The sequence below is a fragment of the Branchiostoma floridae genome, chromosome 18, assembly GCF_000003815.2.
Source record: "Branchiostoma floridae strain S238N-H82 chromosome 18, Bfl_VNyyK, whole genome shotgun sequence".
NCBI classification, from domain to species: domain Eukaryota; kingdom Metazoa; phylum Chordata; class Leptocardii; order Amphioxiformes; family Branchiostomatidae; genus Branchiostoma; species Branchiostoma floridae.
In genome coordinates, this window is record NC_049996.1 from 2,408,562 (window position 1) to 2,426,012 (window position 17,451).

The 17,451-nt window shown below is 38.9% G+C and overlaps 1 protein-coding gene across 1 annotated transcript; it reads left to right on the forward strand.

Annotated features, from left to right (window-relative positions):
- The first annotated feature begins 1,122 nt into the window (after positions 1 to 1,122).
- On the forward strand, positions 1,123 to 17,243 carry LOC118405380 (dnaJ homolog subfamily C member 10-like). Its single transcript, XM_035804863.1, has 8 exons — positions 1,123 to 1,268; positions 10,730 to 10,831; positions 11,508 to 11,663; positions 12,226 to 12,359; positions 12,893 to 13,097; positions 13,609 to 13,737; positions 14,524 to 14,610; positions 14,963 to 17,243. The coding sequence occupies exons 1-8, from the start codon at positions 1,170 to 1,172 to the stop codon at positions 14,972 to 14,974; spliced, it is 924 nt and encodes a 307-aa protein (XP_035660756.1). The 5' UTR covers positions 1,123 to 1,169; the 3' UTR covers positions 14,975 to 17,243.
- The last annotated feature ends 208 nt before the right edge of the window (positions 17,244 to 17,451 follow it).

Below are 17,451 nucleotides of genomic sequence, written 5' to 3' on the forward strand. Positions count from 1 at the left end.
GTCCACTGTTTATCACACACAATGTCGTTGGCAATCGGCACTGCCAAGTCTTGCAGACAATAGGTGCAATCTATAACAATAGGTTAGAGCCTCATTTGTAACAATTGGCTGATGCCAATTTGGCCAATTTGTAACAATAGTGTAGTTTGTAACAATTATAGGACTAATCTGTACTTGGTGACACTAGGGCCAAGTTATTTACTTTAAAAGCTACATCCAAGAATTCCCTGTCAGCACTTGCTCTAAGAATGTAAAAAGTTCAGCCATACATATATGGATCAAATTTTATTTCAAATTCGGATTTAATGGTAAGTACATTTATGTCATACCTGTGACGCGAAAACGTTCGATTTGGGTGTTCCGGACCAGGCGGTACGCTTCCGTATCGCACATGTTCAAAAGGCGTATCACACAGGCTCCATTCAAATAAATCAAACTGTTTCGAGCGGGCCGAATACGGCACGGTTGGCAATTCGAATACCTGATTCGGACGTTGGAACATTGCTGTTGCAACACTTTTTGTTCGAGGGCACCAAATTTGTTCAACTTCTGGCGCATTTTGCATCAAAACATGGGTTTTCTCAGGTGGGTATGACATAAAAAAAAAAAAACACGGTGTATTCCGCATCACCCTCGGTCTCAGCTCTCCCGCGGTCAGGCTGATACCTTGGGCGATACGGAATACACCGTGTTGTATTCTATATGTATGTCACTTTGGCTCAACTGGTAGCAGCCTCACAGTTAAGCTTCTGGGTGCAATTAGCTGGCAGTTGGTAGACCTCCGTTCAATCCTGCATCCATTGTTCAGAAGGGACACAAAGTCAGGGTCCCATATATTGAGAAGGTGCCTCAAGCATATTAAATGGAAGGGCAAGCAACCCTTCCTTGCAAGGAAACTTACTGCTCTTAGTGCCACTTAGCACTACAAGGGTCTGAATGAATGATTGTATTGCCCTTTTCCAAGAAGTTTTGTTTGGGGCCTGTGTGTTTATGCTTTGTGTGTGTGTGTGTGCGTGTGTGTGTGTGCGTGTGTGTGTGTGTACGTGTGTATTGGCACTGCAGTCTCAATATGTTCTGTGCAATTTCTGTATTCTGTTCTCCGAGAGGGGTGAAGTCTGCTATCTCTGATTGCCTTGTTCCCCTTATCCCAGTGGTGCCCTCCTTGCCGTATGCTGCTACCAGAGTGGAGAAAAGCCTCTAGATCACTGGACGGGACTGTCAGCTTTGGCACTGTGGACTGTACCATCCACAATGTCTTGTGCAACAAAGTGAGTACGGCAAACTGTGGTAATATCACAGATGAAAGAGCAATCAATGGAGCTCCTTGAAATATTGGGAGTTTCTGTGAATTTCTTCATATCATACTCATAGCCCAATCCTTATCATTTGCTTAAACAGTTGTTACTTAAGAAGTCCCAAGCCACCTGGTGTCCTAAACTTAGGTCATTGACCTCACTTAGCAGACTATTCCACTACACTCAGGAAGGGGGTGTCAGTCTGTACTGTACTACCTGAAAATGCTGCTAGAGGGCCCATAATTGCCATGTATCTCAGGGACCTTAATAGCTAGTACACATATACCAAAATTTATACATCAACTTCGTCGAAACGATCTTGAAAAGTATCTGCATACGCACTCACAAACACACAAGAAAAAGTAACAGTAGAACTGAACATCCTTGCTTCCTGCTACTTAACCCTATAACCAATGGAGTATTGGTAGTTGGATGACTACTTCAGTGTGTCAAAGGTAAAGATGTTATGATCGGATGATGTCAGCAGGACTTTTCTATCTTGGGAACCAAGGAGGTCTATGACCTTCCTTGTTGGAGGCAAGCCAAGAAGAAGGAAAGGTCGAAAAATCTAATTTGTCCCTTGGGTAGGCACAGTCAAATGTCACCACATCTTCCTACTACAGTTGATGGAGAAGGAAGTCAGGCGGAATGATGTACACTGGTGTGTTTTAATGGTATAGTCATGCTTGATTGAGAAGTGATGCTTCATAGAGAATTGTGGAGGGCTGTTGAATATACTGTAAATGTTGCGTTGCTTGGATTCCTCCATCATGCATACCATGTTTGGCTCTTGGGAAAGGCACCTGACGGGAATTTTCTAACCTGTGATGATGAAAAAGTCATACCTTAAACTTCACAGGGATTTAAATTTGCAGTAAATTTGTGGCGTCGGGAATGGCGTAACTGGTAGAGCGTTCGGCTCGGAACCTAGAGGTTCTGAGTTCGATCCCCACCGTGCCCGCCCCGGCGTTGTGCCCTTGGGAAAGGCACTTTACACGACCTTCCTCTCTTCACCCAGGTGTAAAAATGGGTACCTTCTGTCTGTACCGTGTATGTGGCACTGTTAATATAAGTTACAAAACTTGAGTGCAGTGCCATATTGTCCCCGTCTGTCCAAAAGCAAAAATAGAAAAAAAAAAAAAAAATTTGCGGTATGTAGAAAATGGAGTGTTCACAGTGTATTTTTTACTTAGTAGTTGATGTAGGTGGGCTAAAGACAGAACAAGCATTTTTGCTGTGCAAGTTTGCAGTAAAATGGTTATACCATGCATGAAAGCCATAAACATTGTACCACCACAAAAGTTCCACATTTACAATACTATAAGTCTTGAAAAGTTTGTATTGGATTTACTTGCTTGCTTAAGTCAAGTCCATCCGGTCTCGAGTTGTGATGGCAGACCATGCGTCCCTGTGGATCATTGCTTGTTGTAGGTTGTCAACTTCAAGGCCAGTGTCTTTCCTGAGCATGTCTATGTAAGCATGACACTGTAAATTTAGTGCTTCCATAATGATTGTAAGAAAAATAAAAGTCCCATAGCCTTTTTGAGGTCATAAGGGCAGTGCCTGGTTGTTAATCCACTGTGTCTAGGGCATAGTATTGGAAGGTGGAGCCCATCCCTCTCCTTCCACTGCCTTTTATATTCCCAACCGAAGTCAGGTACCTGTTTTTACACCTGGGTGGAATGAAGAATAGTTTATCCCAAGAATGCAGTGTCCAGCTTGGAATGCCAGAAATCAAACCTGTGACCAGTTCTCAATTTCTTGTCCATTTTATCACTGGTCATGGTTTTGACTATTTGACAAATGATTGCGACTACTGTACTGCAACATTGCTTCAACTTAAAACACAGCAAAAGTCTTGAAGTTCTTTTCCGTCCTACTACAAGATGAATCTGCCTCAATCATAACCAAATTTTACAGTACAGTAAAAATTCATGTCAGATTGTGGAAGCCTGTACATTCAACTCCCAACTCTCCCAGTTGAAGTAGCCTCTTTGCACCAGATCTGTACCATTTACATTTGTACTTCATGATTCAACAGGGAAAAGGCAAAAGTAATTTGAGTGCCCCACCTTTCACTCCTCACGTTTTATTGCATCTGACTGCGGCAATATTTATGTCCTTGTCCATCCACCAACACACAGGAATTATCACCTAAGTGACTAGGGAAGGTTTTTCCTTACACCCAGCGTGTGTCTAATAGCCTCTGTCATTTTTCATACTGTAGAAAATGTATTAAGAACAAGTGTAAGAGTTATAGCACGCGAGTCTACGTTTACACACGGGAATCCACAACACAAGGCTCCAATTTTCGTACACAGTACCAAGAGACCGATTTGAAATGAGTAGTAGGCCATGAGGACACGCGTGACATACTGTTATGAGTCTTGATTTGCAGTGCGGTATTCACAGTACGACGCTTCGTACAACCTTACTACACCCTGTACGTCTTGTGATTTCAATGAAGAAGAAACCATAAGGACAGGACTGGCATATGCACAGTTGCTAAGTGTCCTTAGAGAATAAACTTAATCCAATTTAAGGCAGGAGGATTTGAGGAGCCTAGGGCAAAAATCAGGAACGTGTGACCCAGAAAACTTGTGATGTATAGTATACTAGGCTAAACTGAATGCTACCCTTCTTACATGATAAAATAACCTATTTACCTTTGCCAGAATGGCTAAGGTTATGTTTTGGGCTTGTGAGTCTGTCTGTGTGTCTGTGTGTTAACAGCATAACTCAAGAAGCCTTGGATGGATCCCGATAATATTTGGTAGGTGGGTAGGGGTCGGGAAAACAAAGGTCAAGTTCGATAATGGGCCCCCTAGCGGCTTGCTAAGGTACTGCAGCAGAACCTCAATTTTTGATATCTCGTGTTCTGGACATGCTGTGATCATGATTTTCGAGTGGTAGATAGCCCTCGAGGCAGAGAGTCAGTGCTGTGAGTTTGGGCCCCCTAGCGGCTTTTTTGGAACTGCAGGCGCCGGTTTCCTTTCAAACTTTGGACGAGAATAACTCTACAACGTGTTGACGGATCGTCATGATTTTTGGTATGTAGATAGAATGAGTGATGACTTACATAATGGTATACTAATTATGCAAATCAGCAGCTAATTTGCATAATTAATGAGGAAAAATTATAAATCCACTACATTCCATGATAGGACTTTCAAACTTGTCACATATGTAGCTGGGAAGGAGAGAAATGTCGACAGATATCAATTATGCAAATGATGGCCTCATTTGCATAATTAATGAGAAAATATGAACATGTTGACGGATCATCATGTTTTTTTGTATGTAGGTAGCGTAAGTGAAGACCTACATAATGAGATACCAATTATGCAAATCAACAGCTAATTTGCATAATTAATGAGGATATTTATAAATTCACTACATTCCATGATAGGACTTTAAAACTTGTCACATATGTAGCTGAGAAAGAGAGAAATGTCAATACATATTTATCATGCAAATGATGATCTCATTTGCATAATTAATGAGAAAATATTAACGTGTTGACGGATCGTCATGATTTTCGGCATGTAGATAGCCTAAATGAAGACTTATATAATGTGATACTTATTATGCAAATTAACAGCTAATTTGCATAATTGATTAGGAAATGTTCATAAATCCACTGTATTCCATTATAGTACTTTCATCAATGAAAGTTGTCACATATGTAACTGAGAAAGAGGGAAGAGAGTAAGAGGTGTATTTAAAGACTTTGAAAGAGAATAAGTCAAGAATGGATCAAAGGATCATCATGATTTTTGGTATGCTAATAGCTTAAGTAATGCTTGCTACAATTTGATATCAATTGATTGTAACTTGGGATCTAATTTGCATAATCAATGCCAAAATTTTATAAACCAACTCCAAGCATATAATTATAAAGAAAATGAAATGAGTAACGCATTTGTCTACAGACATCATTCTGCATAACAAACCTGGTTTATTTGGCAAAGGTATGTGTTCGTGGAACTCTAGTTAGTATATGGATTTGGTATATGGAAATTGGATTATGGTTACAACAACTTTAAGGATAAGTGCAGGGCAAAGTGAATGCTACCCTAGGCCTTCTTATGTGTCTAAGGAACCAAGCAATTTATAGGGATTTTTAAGAAACAATAGTTCAACAATAGACTTCCACTACATACATACATGTATCATCATGACAACATTTCACATTCAATACAATATCGCAAGTACCAATGCCAATTTCGTTTTTGTTATTCTAATTTCATATGGATGAATATGATCTAAAATATTTTCAAATAACTCAGTAGCCAAGCCAACAAAAAAATTCTGACCATTCTGTGTACCAAAAGAAACATGTACAAAAAAAAATCCATAGGGTTTTTACCTTGTTATAAGAAGAAATGAACAATTGACCCTTTAACTAAGCCAGGTAATACTCTAGTTATGAATCTACTCTCATGTCAGAACCTTTGTACAGAACTAGCTTTTCTCTGATCAATAGTTAGGTAAGGAATCGAGGTAGACAGCGAGGTCGGTGACCCCAATTTTCAGCACATTGGTCAAGCTCCCTCCACTGTCCGGCACACCAAATTGACTGATAGTAAGGCCATCCCACATACCATTTGGGATACAATTACTAAAGCCGCTGGGCCATTAGGCCACAGTATCTCCATAATGCGGGATAATGAATTTGTCAGACAGAATTGCAAGGAGGGTATTGATGGGGGTTATTGATACACAGTATCTCCATAATGTGGGATAATGAATTTATCAGACAGAGTGGCAGGGAGGGTATTGATGGGGGTTATTGATACACAGTATCTCCATAATGTGGGATGATGAATTTGTCAGACAGACTGACAGGAGGGTATTGATGGGGGTTATTGATTATGAATGGGTTTTCTGACACCGGGGGATTCGGGTCAACGGAGATGTAGCGAGCCTGGAAGATTTCTGTTGTCTGAGTAAAATCTGTTGTAATCCTTTAACAGATGACTTGTCACCTTAGAGACGACGACTTTGTTTCTAAAATAGAGCTGAGGTTAAACATTTCCTAGTGTAGTATCACTAAGAGCTTGTTATTCAGAGGAAAATGCAAAACTTAAGTATGGCTCATATATGTTTTTAGTACTGCATACCTGGTAAACCGCCTCATGGCGTAACACACCAGGTTTGTACTTAATAGTACAAGCTTCATATTCGACAGATTCATTTGATCCAATTCATATCACTACTCTTTTTTATAAGTGTGGTAGGTTCTTCTACATACTTGAGGTTTGGCTCCTCAAACACGTAACTTCCATTTAATGTGCTATCCAAGGGACAGCCCTAACTGCAGTTTGGTACGGTACTCATTTTTACCTGAGTGAAGTGAGGAAATTTGTGTTGAAGTGCTTTTTCCAAGGGCACAGCTTCAGCAGGGCAAGTCAGGAGATCCAAACTCTGGACCTCCAGGTTCTGGGCCAAATTCCCTACCATAACAAGAAATTTTTGTATGATTACAAAACCTTCTACAGAATATTGCAATCAAATCTTAACATGAATGCAGTACCATACATATATACAGTCAAACCAAGGACAGTTGAAAATAGTATATTTTCTGAAACCACGTCCTGTCCTTGGTGCTGAATAAAAGGTACTACTGCTACCATTCCTAACCCTTGGTGCTGAATGACACATAGTCAGTTAAACCTGTTCAAGTGACCACCTCTACGCAAGGACCACCTGGCCAAAGTGAATTTTTGCATTGACACAAGCATTAAGAAGCCTGTCTATAGTGACCCTGTAGACCAGATTTTGTCAGTCCCCCCCAATGGTCTTCTTGGGCAGTTTTGTCTGTACACTTAACGAACAACCTGCATACAAAAGATCCACGTTGAAAAGACTATGTGACATGTAAGTACACGTTGTCTGTCCTGTAGGTTAATGTACATGCATGACATGTTAGATTACTGATGGCATTACCCAAAGGTATAAATACCGTAAGTTCTGTTGCAGTACCATAAAAAGAGGTTGCTTGCGGTCCCATTATCGAAATTGACCTTTCATTTCTGGGCCACTCCCCACCTACCAAAAGTCTTTACCTTTCATCCATAGCTTCTAGAGTTATGCTGAAAATGAAAGTCAACAACAATTAAAAAGGACCTAAAATATAGCCTTATTGGTTTTAATCATAAACTTAAACATATCAGTATAACACAAGTATTTACAATAAGTTGAACTAAATGATTGAAAAACATTGTACCAACTTGTATGTACTGTAACTTTCAGTTACGTTTTTCTTTGCCCAATGGACTTTCCACTACGTCAGAATGAAGTCTGTTTCGGGTGATAGGAAGCAAAACCATTATCTTGATCAAAGTTAGCACCAAGAATAATCTGTAGTACAGTCTGTAAGTCTTCTAGAAGACTTTCCATATTGCCTGAAAACAAATACCCACAGTAAAGCCATAAAGAATCAGATTCTGTAATGCTCTAGTAAGTTTTAAGCCTTTTACCCAGCATACAGTCCACAATGGATAGAATTCTCCATATAGATGACTTCTAAATTTGATGCCTGCCTTGAAGGTGCTACGAAAACCATCAACCCAGCGTTATCTAAATCTCCAGACTTCACTTTCCTTGTGAATGTGACATCAAACAGAAAACTCTGGCTTACTAAGGGATGAAGAATCCCTCCAAGAAAGAAGTTCCATTTGGTATTTTTTGACCAAAGGAAGCCCCCAAATCCAGGTTTTCCTTTTATCTCCTAGCCATCTTTCAGGTTGTGTTATAGCTGTTTGGCAGGTTCATTTTTTTGCTAAAGGCAAGTAATGTTTTTGGATGACAGTCAGAGGTGCAAGGCTTTTATTTTAGAACTTTTGTTCCCCTCTAGACATTGTCAATGTGGCAATTCAAGAAATAATGATAATGGGAAAATATGTCTTATGTTAGCTTTCAGTGTACTTACATTTGGTACACCAAAGAGGTAGCCATGAGTAAAGTTGTGGATGAGAAGTTTGTGCAGTAGTTCTAGAAGTGAAATTAGTTCAGTGGTTATGGAAGTGACACTAGTGTGGTAGTCTTGACTACATGTATGATTGACAATCCAATTTGGTAAGTGATGCTAGGCTACTACACAAGTGTCACTAATTTGTACGCTTCGTAAAAACAGGAACAAAAGACTATTTACCATCTTGTTGGCAATGACACAATTTAGCCGCCAACCATCCAGAAAGTAGTTTGCAATTATTATACACTATGTACAGCGACTTCTCACTTTGATATTTGTTATAGCCCTAATACAGTCGCTTCTCTGCTGTTCTGTCTGGGATCCTTGACTACTTTAACATCTGGAAGCATCAAAATTTTGTATGGGGGCTTATTGGTCCCTACACATGAGCAAATGAAGGAATGAGTTCAAGCGCTCATTTAAACAGGCATTCCTGAAATGCCCTCCATTCGCTTGTTGTCCTTATTTCACTCAACTGACATTAACTGACATCATCACCAAAAAGTTTGAATGTACAGTTCCCCAAACGGGTAGCAAAACCTAACATACGAGTGAAATATAACCCGGATGGTACCCAGGCTAGAATACAGCAACAAAAAACTACAAAACATTTAGCAGTCTCCATTTTGCAGATGTATTTTTCATCTTTTGTTGTGCTCTTGCATAGATTTGGCATCTGCAGATGATGTCACCCATAAAATTGACTTGCTGTGGCCTAAGACATCACATTTTGCTGACAGAGATAGGATTCTAATGTTCCTGCCAAGATATCTCAGGAAGTCTGTCTATCTCCTCTTTAATCTTGTAGCCATTGAAGGCTGCGTTATGTATGATGGGTAGATCTAGAGAGGGGCAAGCAAAGCATGTCCTTTATCATGGCAAGTCCTGGAGGGTAAGATACCATTCGAGAGAGGATGGAACAGGGATGTTACCTGGGGAAAGGAAGGCCGGAAAGCTGGCTTTGAATAGAATATGAAATGTGTGTACATTATGCTGTCTAATGTATACTTGGATAACGTACATGGTACGTTCTACCATTTTGAAGAGATTCTTTTCTGCTAAAATGTGACAGAAATTTCTATCACTGCTAGTTTGTTATTTATAGAATTCTGCAGCATACACTATGTCAGAGTGTCAAAAGATGTTCAATGTCTTTTCATTGTTGTCTACAAATTGTTTTGGAAAATGCCTGTCTTGGATATAGTCTATAATTTTCTTTGTAGCAATGTAGCAAAGAACAGGTCAAAACAAATACTGTATCAAGTACATTTTGTACCATCTATACTTTTATTTCTGATCCAAGAAATTTAAACAACAAGTAGTGAGCTTACAGATGTGCAAAGGTTAGGTGTGACAGGTTGTTTAGTGTAGCGTAACCAGCTGCTGCTGCTCTGTGTACATGTACCTGTAAGGATGGTAATACACTGAAAGGCGGTTACATCGGCTATACAGAATCTGGTGCATGGCTGTTATACCGGCTATGTCGATACATACAGATACAAATTGGACACACTTTTCCTTGCCTTGGCCTACATCTGCCACAAGACAAGTTGACCAATACCAGACACAGGTGGCGGCAGCATGTGAAATGCCCTGGCAGTTGTCATTGATTAACTAGGACCTCCCTAACCCCAAAAGATCCCATGATTATTGCAATAGGTCTTCACTACTGGGGGTTCTCTAATGTGTTATTGGATTGACCCAATTATGGTTTTCGTTAGACCTTAGGCCTTAGGAAGTAAAGGATAATACCAATGAAAACTATTGAGCATTATTCATGTACCAAGCCAAGCGATTCACTGAGCTATGATTTATTTGTCAATAAAGTAACAGATACAATGTACACAAGATTAAACAACGTCCTTGTTATTTCTTCCTTTAGAAAATCAATGGCTACAAAATCACAGGACAGGACCATACTTTTGCATATATGCTTCTTTGAATTCTTTTTATGCAAGTTTTAATATTAGAAACATAGCTGGTCAGATTGAAAATACATGTAGTCATACCCCAAACTAGTAGGAAAACTGTCAACCTCTGTCTGTGATTAATATTGTCAACATGGAGTTTTTATGGGGACCTCTATCAACAACTGTTGGTACTGCAGGGTTTCCTATCAAATTAAATGACAAGAAGAAACTGCACTCAGTAATATCAACAAGACATTCGCCATGTTAAAAACATGAGAATTTTGCTATCAGTTTACAAAAGGGTTCTTCAAGGCAGGTCTAAAGCTATGCACAAATGTATTAGCACAATAAGATCTCTTCTTTGCCTCACTTCATGACTGTGATGATTGAAGGACATTGTCCACGTTTAGCACAGGCTTGCTGATGGCTCAGCCAACAAGGCTGATCTGTGGTATAGGCACACTCTGTTGCTGTGACAATAAGACACAGCTGACCACGATCTTTTATCTTTTTCTTACAATGTCCTTCTTTGTTTTCTCTCCTTACAGATGAATATCCACTCGTACCCAACCACAGTGTTCTACAACCAGAGTGTGCCTCACTTCCTGAGTGGGATGCACCAGGCAGATGAGCTGGTCGAGTTTGCACAGGTAATGTTGAAAACATCCTGCTCTTAGCCTCCTTAGCAGGCTCTACGAGTTTGGCTTTTTTCTGATGGCATACTCAATTGCAGTTGTGGTATTGCGTGGCGTAATTGGCAGCGCATTGGGCTCAGAAAAAAAGAGATCCCGAGTTTGAATCCTGCCGTGTATCAAAGTTATGCCCAAAGGAAAGGCACTTTGATCTAAAGTTGCTTGAAGACTAAGATTTGAGTCAGCATACTAAAGCTTGTAGACACACTTTAAAAAGGTACAAGAAATATCTTTTTTGATTAACCAAAAATTTAGAGCTGCTATCATCATTGCTACTTGTCAGCCCTCTTCACAAGAAAAAAAGGAATCTGCTACTCCTTGCCGCAGTAGACCAGCCGCAGTAGATATGAAAGATTAAAGGTTACATAAACTTTGAGATGCAAATATTAGATGGACATGCCACTACCCTCTAATTGGTCACACAATTGATTGCCATGGTTCAACTACTAATTGTGATGGACAGTCTGAATCGGGCAGTGTTATGGCAAGGCGAATGCGGTCCCAGACGTGACTGAGTTAAAGGTTGTAACCCACCCACCCCTCATCTCAGTTTAAATGAGTTACCAACTTGATTTAGCTTTACAAGGAAGTGAATATTGCAAATTAAGTTTAAACCATGTTCAATTCCTGACAGGATACACTGCGACCCCCTGTGATTATCCTGACCTCCGACAACTTTGTGCCGCTGATCGGAGACCGCGGAGATGACGACATGTGGCTGGTGGACTTCTATGCGCCATGGTGTGGGCCCTGTCAAGACCTTGCACCTGAGTGGAGAAAACTTGCTAAGGTAAAGCAATAAATAAGCTCATCAGGGTCTAACTCAGGAGGCTGTGGTGAAATTTTCTTGGGACACGTTGGCCCTGGTGCCAAGGAGCTTTCTTGTGGTGTAGGCCCTGGAAACTGTCTGGCATCCAGGGTAGTTACCGTCAGATCCGTAAAATATAGGTCTGTAAATCATGTGCTTTACATAATTGTCTGGACAACTGCAACAAACTTTGTCCATTTCCTCTCAAATTGCCATTTGAAAGAACAGCTGAACTATTTTTAAGAGGCCTCTAGCCCAAACAACAATATTCTATAATACATACCAGACACAATTTACCACTGTGGCCACCCTAGAGGGATTAAACATACCACCGATGGCATACCCACATGTATTAATGAAATATAGCCTTGTAAGTAGGGAGTACCTTCAGCATAGTGTTGCTGCAAACTGAGGCACTGTCCTGGTAGATTCAAAATGGCCACTGTAACTGGAAATATGTCTATTCTTGAACACCTCACTTCATGTTATTTACATGTATGTGTTGACTTTTAGTAACAAAGAGCTGTTCTTTGTTTTTTGTCAGACCATGCAGGGTATAGCCAACGTTGCCCAGGTGGACTGTGATAGATACCACAGTCTGTGTACCAGTCAGAACATCCACAGTTACCCTACCATCCGCCTCTACCCTCCTACCTACACAGGGACAAGCTACTTCAAGTAAGTACAACATAGACTGTGTTGGCTTCTCAGCTTTAAATTCATTGCTTGTCTATATTTTGTTGCTTAATGTCACACGTTTCCTACAAACCGAAAAGGGAAGAAAATTTGTTATGGTAGTCAATGATGTTGCTTGCTGATATTTGAATTGGCAATAATTTCTTGTACGTATTGTATCTTAGATAAATTTACAAGTCATGTAACAGTATATATTTAATTTGGGTGTTCAAGGTAACATACTCAAGCAACTGTGGATAAAATTGATATGCGGTCAGACGTTTAAGACAGCATCTGCTGTCTTTTACCAGGGACTGAGGATAGACAGCGGATGCTCTCTGAACTATCTGACCGTTTCCAAATTTATGATGAATAACTGTTACCTTGTATATCTTACTACCTGGATGACTACCCTTTATTCAAATTTGATATATATTTGGATATTGATAAAGCATAGCCACTGGACCTGTTTCCTGTCTTCATTTTAGACACTGTCATACTATATTTTGTCTCATGTTCCTTTTTTACCTCCCCAGAAAATACCCCAACCACTGGTGGAGGAACGTGGCATCGTTCCGTACATGGATCTTCCAGCACCTCCCCAGTAAGACCCCCGAGCTGAGCCATGCAGAGTTCCAGAAGAGAGTACTACAGGGCCAGGATGCCTGGGTGATTGACTTCTTCACACCATGGTGTAGTCACTGCCAGGTCTTCGCTCCAGAGTTCGAAAGAGCTGCTAGGGTCAGTCTGAATTCTTACCTCCAGTTTTACACTGTTTGAGTGTGTCTCTGTCTGTGTTTCCAGATATTTGTGGTGAGTATAAATTTAGACCCTCTGGATGGATTGTTATGATATTGATATGTGGATAGTAAACTTGCAGAGGTGGCATGTCACCTGTTTTGTCTCCCCTCCATTTTATATGGAAAGTGCAATAAATAAACAAATAAGTATATTGCAGTAGAGCTTCTGGTTTTGTATCTTTTGTCCTAGACATGGCATGGTCTTGAAAGCAGGTAGCTTTTAATGTAAGAAAAAAGTAGGCTGTTGCTCTGGAACTGCATTTTTTAACGTTTTTTTTTTTCAAGAATTTCATGGTCTTTAAAAAGAGTTTGAATCTGGAAGAAATGACAGTGGCCTTTTTTATTAAATTGGTGGGGTCTTAAGTGTTTGTATACAAAATGTTTGAAGAATTAAGCCTTGTACCATACATTTTACAGTCTAATACTTCATCCTGTTGAATTTCTCATTACAGCTAGGTGATGGAGTTGCCCATTTTGGGAAGGTGAACTGTGACATGTACTCGGACCTGTGTCAGCAGGCTTGGGTCAGGGCCTACCCAACACTACGTTTCTACAAACCCAACATTGAAGGAAAACAAAAAGTAAGTTTTTAAAAGTCTAATCCTTTCAAATAGACTGATCCTGTAGCCCCACCCATTTCCATCAAAACTTAAGGCCACACCAATTTAATTTCTTGGTTCACGGATTTTTTCATGAAAAATATGGAGCAAGAGGGCGAAATAAAAATAAAAATTGTAAAATGGTTGGGGTAAGGGTAACGGCTAATCCAAAACATAAAGAATAAAAAGTTTTCAGCTTGAAAAAAGTACAAAAACACTATTATTGTACAGTAACAGCACCTGTACCCACACGTTAAGGAGCTTATAATATAAAGGCCAATTTGCTACACCAGAAAGTTGGTGAATGGTTTCATTTTGGGTGAAAATTTGCTGACTGGTAATTTTCATTTTTTTTTTCCAAAAAATAGGAGCGAGCGAATCCGTGAACCAAGAAATTAAATTGGTGTGGCCTAATGATGCAAAAATACATAGAAATGCAGCTAATATTTGACAGACATGCAGCCGGTTTCTCATTGGTCAAACTCCTAATTAATACGCTATCATTGGTTGATCTGCTAATTGTGATGGACAGTAAGTCTGTGTACTAAAATGAAGGAATAATTGTTTTATGAATAAGACACATTTCACCATAGCTTGCTTGGAATATCATTATAATGAAGTAAACTGAGAGAGCAAAAGTGATGATGTTGTCCAGTAAGTTTTCTAACAGTAACCACCACTGTTATATACTTGGGCTTAACATGTGCGTTTTACTTTACAACTTGCCATGTTTTGCCTTGCAATAATTTTACATTTTGTCTCTTCCAGAATATTTTTGGAGAATCTATAAATAGTCAGAGTGCAGAGTATATTGTGAACTATTTAAAACAGAAAGTTGGAAACCGCAGGTTACGGGTAAGTGAATGAAAGCCCATTTTTACATCTTTGCTTTTGATGATTGAATCGGTCCTCTAGGGTTATACACTGTCCATTAGTGTACAAAAAAATTGTTTCATATTTGTTTGTATAATGTACATTGCCTTTTTGCAAAATAACATAGAAAGTCTACAATGTTATAACTCTAAAGATTTAGTTACCAAACCTCAAAATACCCAAAGTAACACTGGAGTAACCAGTTACTTGCAACCAGTTACCAGTTAATTGAAAATCAGTTCTTGGGTATCTTAATGATTGCCTGGATGTCTAAACTTCATTGACAAAAAACTCAACATGGTTTAAAATCTCTTTATTCTCTTTTGCTTTCTAGGATGAACTATAATGCAGGGTCCACGCCATTTAGAAGATTATCTTGCCTGAAAAATGCAGAGTCTATGATGTCATCGCAGAAATCATGATGTCACCACAGAAATCATGATGTCACCACTGAAGCTATGATGTCATCACTAAAGCTATGATGTCACCACTAAAGCTATGATGTCACCAAAGAATCCATGATGTCCCCACAGACTCCTTGAAATCATCACAGAACCTATGATGTCACCACAGACTCCATGATGTCATCACAGAATCCATGATGTCACCACAGAATCTATAATGTCACCACAGAATCTATGATGTCACCACAGAATCCATGATGTCATATTTCTTTCTTCAAAGCAATGATGTCAGTATGCCATAATCCAGATGCAATTATAGAATTATTAACAGATATTTCTTTCATCATTGTGTCAAGTGCCTTTAGATTTTCCTTTACTTAGTAGCTTTCTTAAGCAATAAAATTACATGCTGAATTCTTTCAAAATCATTTTAAGGTAGCTAAAAGCTGGACATGAGGTTGTTTTAGAAATGTGCCATACAAAGTGCAAGAATTGCAGATTGTGTACTAGTTATAATGATTAGAGATATGACATTACTCTTGCAGTACTTGACAATATTGCTGTGAGCAGTCTAAGTACATTTTGGGTCCAAGCAGTTGTATCTATTTATTCAATGTTTTTCGAGCAATACAGTAATACAGGCTCAGGAGAAAATACTATGCCTATGTACATGTAGCGGTTTATAAATGCACAGTGATATAACAATTTCATTTCTATATAGTACATGTAATGTGATATCCCATAGTTGAACTGCTAAAGTTAGGCTTTTGGGATTATGTTGGGTACTAGAGTTTTCAAATACATTGTACGTAAGACATAGTCCTATTTTAGTCATGCTGGAAATTTAAAGATTTTATTTGCAAATTATTATTGTTTTAAGTTATGAATATGGTGCCATGTACATGTTAAGGAAATGCAATACATTTTACCCACTGTGACCAAACATGCTTAAGAGACTTAGATGTAAGTTTGGTGGAGTATGATTGAATACAAGATGTTTGATATAGAAATCATATGTTTGATGATATATTATATCATATAACACTGTACATGGCTGTCTCCAGGATGTACCACTGATGTTGTGGAGGGGGGGGGGGTGTATGTATTGCAATCATTGGAAAGCATTAACCATATTGTGTTACAATGGAAAAGTCAAAATTTGATTCAATTGTAATTTGGAAGCAAATTTTGCTCATTTTAATTTGCTTTTACATTTGTCATCTTAGCTCAGCAAATATATTTTCGTATCCTAAAGTTCAACTTTTTGGATGGACGGGTACTAATTTTTTTTCCGTCTCAACCAGCATATTTTTATTTCGGAATGGAGGAATAGGTCCTAGAGACAGAGCCCTGTTACAGTCACATGGATGTTTGTTGCAAAGATTTTCATCCAGGTTTGACCAACATTCAATGTATCTGTTGTTTTGATCCAAGTTCTAAGCATATTCTATGATGATGAAGATGATGATTCTCTGAATACTGTAAATGCATTTAAGTTTGCGGGGATTAAAGTTCGCGGTAGCGGGAAAAGGGACTTTTCGCTGTGGTTTTAAGTTCACGGTTATTGTAGCACCATGCACTGTAGTCTCTTACTGCCATGGAAAAATGTTCGCGGTGGTTTTAAGTTTGCGGTGAAGCAGCCACCGCGAAAACCGAGAACATTAAACCACTGCCAAAGGTTTCTGCCTTTAATACAGTAATTTTAATTTTTGCCTTCATCAGTGACCTTTGACCCTTGCGGCAAAATTTGTAGTACCGGTAGTTACATTGTTTTGTATATGTTAACCTAGTATCATCAACCATTCAAGTTTCCTCAGTTGTAGTACTGTCATGGTTAGAACATAGCCAAACAAGGCAGTATTTTATCAGAGATAGCACTTCACCCCCATACCCATATGTCTCTGTGACTATTCTAGTTGTGCAACACAAATTGAGAGAATTTTGAAGACCACAGCATTTGTGAAATAAGTGAAATATCGTTATAGATTGTGATTTATGTTGTAAAATAAGTTGGAAAGAATTCTTTTAGTAGACATGAATTTTTGGTCACCTTTTGATAATGGCCTTACACAGTATTGGTATGCTTCTAGATGGTGTTTCAGTGATGTTTTTGACCACTTTTATTAGCATGTTCCCTGCCGGTGTATCATCCATTCATTTGACATCACATAATAAACAGGAGGTTTAAAATGAAATAAAAATGGTATCTCAGTCCTGACTCTTGTCTTCTGTCAAGTTTGCTTGCCAATTTTACAATTTTTTTTTTATGTCCTTGATTTATATCAACATTATTCCAACACTATACAGCTTGAAAGAAAACATAATCATGTATTTACATTTTGAAGAAAAATTAACATGATTTGTAATTGTAAATTTCATGAATCACATGATTAATAAAAGAAATAAATGGAAAACTTCA

What these genes read in the sequence shown, in the direction of transcription:
- LOC118405380 (XM_035804863.1), top strand. Translation starts at nt 1,170, where the DNA reads ATGCTGCTACCAGAGTGGAGAAAAGCCTCTAGATCACTGGACGGGACT. An exon ending in AGTGGAGAAAACTTGCTAAG is followed by an intron (nt 11,664 to 12,225) that starts GTAAAGCAATAA and finishes GTTTTTTGTCAG; the next exon opens with ACCATGCAGGGTATAGCCAA. An exon ending in ACAGGGACAAGCTACTTCAA is followed by an intron (nt 12,360 to 12,892) that starts GTAAGTACAACA and finishes TTACCTCCCCAG; the next exon opens with AAAATACCCCAACCACTGGT.